Raw genomic sequence first — 5,749 nt, forward strand, 5'->3', positions numbered from 1 at the left:
AAAAATCGGGGTGGGGTGGGGACAGGGTCGGAGAAAAAAATTCTCCACTTCCTCCCTCATTTCCCATGTATTCGGGGATTTTCAGTCCCGAATGGGACGGTCCCTGCAGGCCCCGTCCATAGATTGTTTGGACATCTCTAGTTGCATCTTTCTCGGAGTATCAGAATTGAATATTTTTTTTAGTCTTCAAAGTTTAACTTGGATTTTAAAAATATAGATAGAAAGTAGATAACAAAACAAGATCTCTAGAAGTGAAATGAATTTTTTTAGATTTTTAAAAATAAAAAATTAAATATCAAATGGGAACCATGTATTTATAAATTTTGTGACCAGTAGAAATATCCCTAAATTCATCAATATTTTAATCTTGGTTCAAATGTCACGTTTGTGGTTTGGACTGGAGCGGGCTGCCACTTCGTTTGCAGCGAGTTTCCCCCTGATTCTCTTCTCCTCGCGGAGCCCTCCGCCGGAAACCGACTGCAACAGCCGAGCGAGCTACAATGTCTTCTGGATTCAGCAATGGCATTAGGGTTTTCAGGGCCTGCAGAGCTCTCTTAGCTCCGTCGAAATCCTCTGCTACCGTTGCCGCCACCGCTGCCAAATCGAATACGACCTCGAAGCCGAAGCCGAAGTCCAAGGTGAAGACACCTCCGACCTCCGATACTGCTGATGTTTCAGCCACGCCCAAGCCGAAAATCAAAAGAGAAATAACTCGACCGACGGGGATTCTGAAGGTCACCCAGGTTTCTCCTGCGTTGAGCAACTTCTTGGGTGTGTCGGAGGCTTCTCGCATCGACGCCGTCAAGCAAATCTGGTCCTACATCAAGCTCCATAACCTTCAGGTTTCTAGTTTCTTTCCACTGCTATCTTTGTGTTTGATCTCGTAGACTGTTGAGTAGGCGAAAACCATTGTGGTTTCTAGGGCATTGGGTGTTGTTTGCGATTTTTGCTAAATCCTTTGGTCGGTCTATTCATTTAGGAGTCCATATTAAGAGAATTTTTATCTTAAGTAAAGAAACTAGTTTCCACTGCTTCCCTCGTCTTTTCCCACATGCTGCAAGTACGTTTAGGAACTCGTATGCTTCTACGGGAAATGGGTCTCTGTCTTGTCCCGGTTTAAGAGTTCGTAGCAATTTCTTAGAATGTAGGAAGATTATGGCTCACGAACTGGCAAATTTTCAGTGGTATAGAAAAATGGGCTTGCAAATAGGCTAAAATGCACATCCAGCTTTGAAAGAAATTGCATCTCTTAATAGACACTATTACCTCTAAAAAGAGATGAAATCTTTATGGGAGGTACTTGTTAGTTCTTACAGTGTTAGAATGACCTTACTTGAACAGGATCTGTTCTATAGGTTGAACAACTGTGTCTTTGAGTTCTAGTTGGAGCTTGTCTAAATTGTGTCATGGCCAATTTCTCTTGGGGTTAGACTTGGTAAATTGCCCATGAAGCTGTTTTCAATGAAATCTTCTGTTATATGGTACTGATCCCTGGCCAGAGTTAACATAAGCTTGAAGATAATATTCATTTGGTTTGGAGTTCATTCATGTAGTTAGTTGTGGACTCACTTTTGTGGGTTTTGTTTTCTGTATGCTCTTGTATGCTCTTGTAGGTTCTTTCGTTTTTCTCAATGACAGTCTAAAAAAAGGACCTTGAACATATTATATATCATTCAAGTTTCTTCCGTATGATTAATGAATATTGTAAGGGTTGTCTGGTGGAATTTGTTGAGCTGCACGCAAGTGCCCATAGTTTTCAAAGAAAAGACAAACAGCTTCTAAAGAGCACTGTATTGTATTTTTAGTTGATAATGAAGGTGTTTCTGTGATCCATATTTCATTTTCTTTGCCTGCAGAATCCTGCTAACAAAAGAGAGATCTACTGCGACGATAAACTTAAAGCCATATTTGAAGGAAGGGAAAAGGTCGGTTTCTTAGAGATCGGAAAATTGCTCGCTCACCATTTTGTGAAGAACTGATGCAGGTGATGAGAGATCAACTTCCAATCCATATTCTGACTTGCTTTCCTAATCCTTTTGGTTGTTGATACTCTTGTTTGGCTCATGTTTTTTAGTCAATATTGATGAACTTCTTTCAGATGGGTTTTACTCCAATGTGATGTCTAGTAAAGGTCGGTTTGGATTGAATTGAGGAAAATTTGTTTTGTAAAAAAAAAAAAAAACTCATTTTTATTTAAATACTTTTGATAAAAACGGATTAAAATCATGAAAAATTATTTTGTGTGGTTGCCAAACACTTCAATTTCTTGAAAATTGTTAGTAATAACACATTTAAGTTTTCACTTTACAAAACCAACGTTTTTTGAAAAATTATTAGAATAGTTTTTCTCGTTTCATCTCACCTGAGATCGGCCATAGAGATTTTGTTAAATATATATATATATATTTTCTAATTTATCAATTGTTTTAAGCTTTCTTGGTACATATTAGAATTACCTTGAGATTTGCTAATCTTTTCAAATGTTGTGTAATCTTTTCAAATCTTTCCAAAACTAAAAAAATTACACTACCAAATAGTTTGGAGAAATTTGAAAAAATAATTGGTAAATCATTTAGATAATCAATAGATCAATTTAGAAATTCTTGAATTATGGGGATTTTGGTGCTAATCTCGGGCAAAGTAACATTTAGATTCTATATATTTGGGTTTTTTTTTTTTTTTTGGTGAAATGTAGACATAATTAGCATCAAAGTCTGATATATTTGAGTTTTCTCGGTAGAATCTCGAGCAAGATTAATATCGAGATTCGATATATATCTCAAATTTTATCCAATTTTTTTGCAAAAATTGACCTTTTAAAAAATTTAATAATGACAGTGTAATCATATTGAATCGATTTGGAAAATCTATTTTAATAATTGAAAAATCCATTTTGAATTTTGGAAATTCATACAATTATGAAAAACACAAGTTATACTGAAGATTTGGAAAATTATGAATAATTCGATATAATATTTAGTAAAATGGTTGTATTTGGAGAAAATTTGAAAAGTAATAAGATTCGGGAAGAGTAGAAAAAAATTTATTTTTTAAATTAAATCTCGGTGGTTAAACTTGTGCGAAATGGATCAAGAAAAACTATTCTAAGAAATTTTTAAAAAGAGTGCTAGTTTTGTAACGTAAAAACTTAAAAATATTATTTTTAACAATTTTAATATTTTTTCTAAAATAAATTATTTTTTTAAATTAAATATTTGAAAATATATTTCAAATATATCCTACGTCATTGGTAGAGCATTTTGTAAAATAAAGATAACACCAAATTAGATGGCTTTTATTTGTGAAGGCTTTTATTTTCTTCACAAGTCTGAAGACTTTTTTTCCCATTTATTTTATTTCAAGTTCAAACCATATCCATGGATGAAATATCATTATCAACATATAATTCTTTAATATTCATTTACTTTCCATAAATCTTAAAATTAATTCGAACATTGAAATGTTCGATCACTTTTGAGACTTAAAATCAATGTCTTTTATTATATCTAACAACTAGTTAGCATATATAGATATTGTTGAAAGAGAAAATTTGTTGAAATTGAAGACAAGTTCTGATAATGCCTCATGTTTTAATCATGATCATTGATTCAGATGAAACTAATTTGGTTCAATTTAATATTTGGACTAAATCCAGCTAAGCTTAGAAAATTGGTTGAATTTAACCCAAATATTAAATCAAACCCAAATTCAACTACTTAGGTCCAAGGGTCAGGTCTATGGATCAATCAAGCCTAAGCCCACGAAGCCCAACAGAGAACTCTATAAATAGGGTTTTAATAACTGGTAGAAATGTAAGTTATTATAAGCCTTTTATTTAGAATTATGAGGGCTAACAAGTAGAATATGCGGTAATTATACTAAGAATTCATGTGCAAAGTGAGTTTGCGTCGATCAACATTGAACATCTCGGCTAACCCAATATTATGCGTTATTCCGCGTCCAAATGTCTATTTTTGTAGCTATCGCAGGAATCGATCGCATGTAATGAATCCCACCATTGCAAAGGCGATCACATACGTTCGTTGCTTGGATGTTGCGGCCATTAATTGCATACGTCCATCGCATAAAGGTTGCGGCTACAGAGTAATAACCATAATAGAGGGATGAATGCAAGGGAGGTGGAATGCGATGGTACTTCGGAAGCCAAGCATGAACGCATACCTTGGGAGTATCAAAAGATGATGTTGACATTTCACCTACCACGCTATTAGTAGCAGAGATTCAGAGCAGGTCCATCATGTCGTTAATAGTAGAGATTCAGAACAGGATCATTAATGTTGTCAGCGATTATGATCTATAAATAGAGCCTTAGAGCCCAACTTCAAAGGATCCGAGCTTCTGCCTTAGGGCAGATCCTTGTGATCACAGACGAAGTGTGAGAAGACATTCTTTGAGAATTCTTCATTCCTCCAACCATTCCGAGTGACGACCGAAGCTTCGCCGGAGATAGATCTCGAAAGAGACTACTCCACTGCCCATCCATGGCACCACCGGCAGCCTTGACACACATCTGATGGAAGCAAGACATTGCTTACATTTGGCCCTCTATCTCTCTTCTATCTCTGTATTGTATTACATTTTGGCTTAAGACATTAATACATTTTGTAATCAATGCATCTCTTGATTTCCTTCGATTCCATCTTTATTTACCTCTTCTTTATCATCCTTTACTTTCATTGCAACGACTAAGTAAGATTGCTAGAGTATCGCATATTTAATCATGTGACATAGACATATGAAACATGTAGCAAACCATTGAGAGGTGTGCGTTGCACGAGTATAGTTAGCAAATCCTCTTTGCTTAGTGTGAGGCTGTAGCATCGCTTGTCTATGAGTGGTCGCAATGCTTGTCTATGAGCTGATCAGCGACGACTAACTGCCTGAGAGGGTAAGTAGTGGAACTCACTGAGCAAAGTAAGCAGTGTTCCTAGAGATAGGAATAATCTTATGTCAACCATGTTTTATGTGATCATCTTGTCTTATGAGTGCATCATTTATCATTTGGACATACTTGAGAGAGTAGTCTAAAAACCAAATCTAGGCTTGAGAGAGTCAGATTAGATCACATGAGCAAAAGTAAAGGCTTAGGAATAAGTTCTATTTGCTATTATATAGCGCATGCGCCCTATAGATAGGATATGATAGTATGCGGTCACATCGCATGTGCCCAGAAGTAGGATATGGTGGTATGCGGTCGCCTTGTTTTATGTGAGTTAGCTTGCATAAGCAAGAATAGAGACTTAGACATAAGTCCTATTGACATTTTCACATGTGCATCGCATGCGTCCTAGACAATTGTGTATAGTATGATCGCATAACTTGTGCTAGCTAGGGTTACCCTTGCGATCAAGCTTATTGATGCGGTGAAGTCATCCCCTCCACCATTTTATCTATTTTTCTATGTATCTTATTACGCGTTAACAGTTGCTGTGTCTCTACCAACTCTCACAGTCATACTTCCATTGCTTAATCTATTTAGTTAGGAGTAGGAATAGCACATAGTCCTTAAACTTGGAGTAGCACATAGTCAACTTCATTATTCTTTTATTCTTCGCCGCAAACACATTACTTCATAACATTTGGCTACAAGTCCCTGAGTTCGACCTCGAATCACCCTGAGAAACTTGCAATCTCGTTATACTTGGCGAGAGAGTAAGAAAACTTGTGATGGGAACACATGGTCATTGTATATATTCCTAAACGCATATTGCATATCCCTTAGTCCAAG

The 5,749-nt window shown here is 36.0% G+C and overlaps 1 protein-coding gene across 2 annotated transcripts; it reads left to right on the forward strand.

The window, feature by feature from the left end:
* Positions 1 to 364: 364 nt before the first annotated feature.
* LOC120069511 (upstream activation factor subunit UAF30) lies at positions 365 to 4,438 on the forward strand. Of its 2 annotated transcripts, XM_039021298.1 has the most exons (3): positions 365 to 842; positions 1,857 to 1,984; positions 3,981 to 4,438. In XM_039021298.1, the coding sequence occupies exons 1-2, from the start codon at positions 501 to 503 to the stop codon at positions 1,977 to 1,979; spliced, it is 465 nt and encodes a 154-aa protein (XP_038877226.1). In that variant the 5' UTR covers positions 365 to 500; the 3' UTR covers positions 1,980 to 1,984; positions 3,981 to 4,438. The 2 variants fall into 2 exon arrangements, with proteins under 2 accessions (XP_038877226.1, XP_038877222.1); XM_039021294.1 differs by lacking the exon at positions 3,981 to 4,438 and having other exon boundaries at positions 1,857 to 2,217.
* Positions 4,439 to 5,749: the final 1,311 nt, after the last annotated feature.

Source organism: Benincasa hispida, chromosome 1, assembly GCF_009727055.1.
Source record: "Benincasa hispida cultivar B227 chromosome 1, ASM972705v1, whole genome shotgun sequence".
Taxonomy (NCBI): domain Eukaryota; kingdom Viridiplantae; phylum Streptophyta; class Magnoliopsida; order Cucurbitales; family Cucurbitaceae; genus Benincasa; species Benincasa hispida.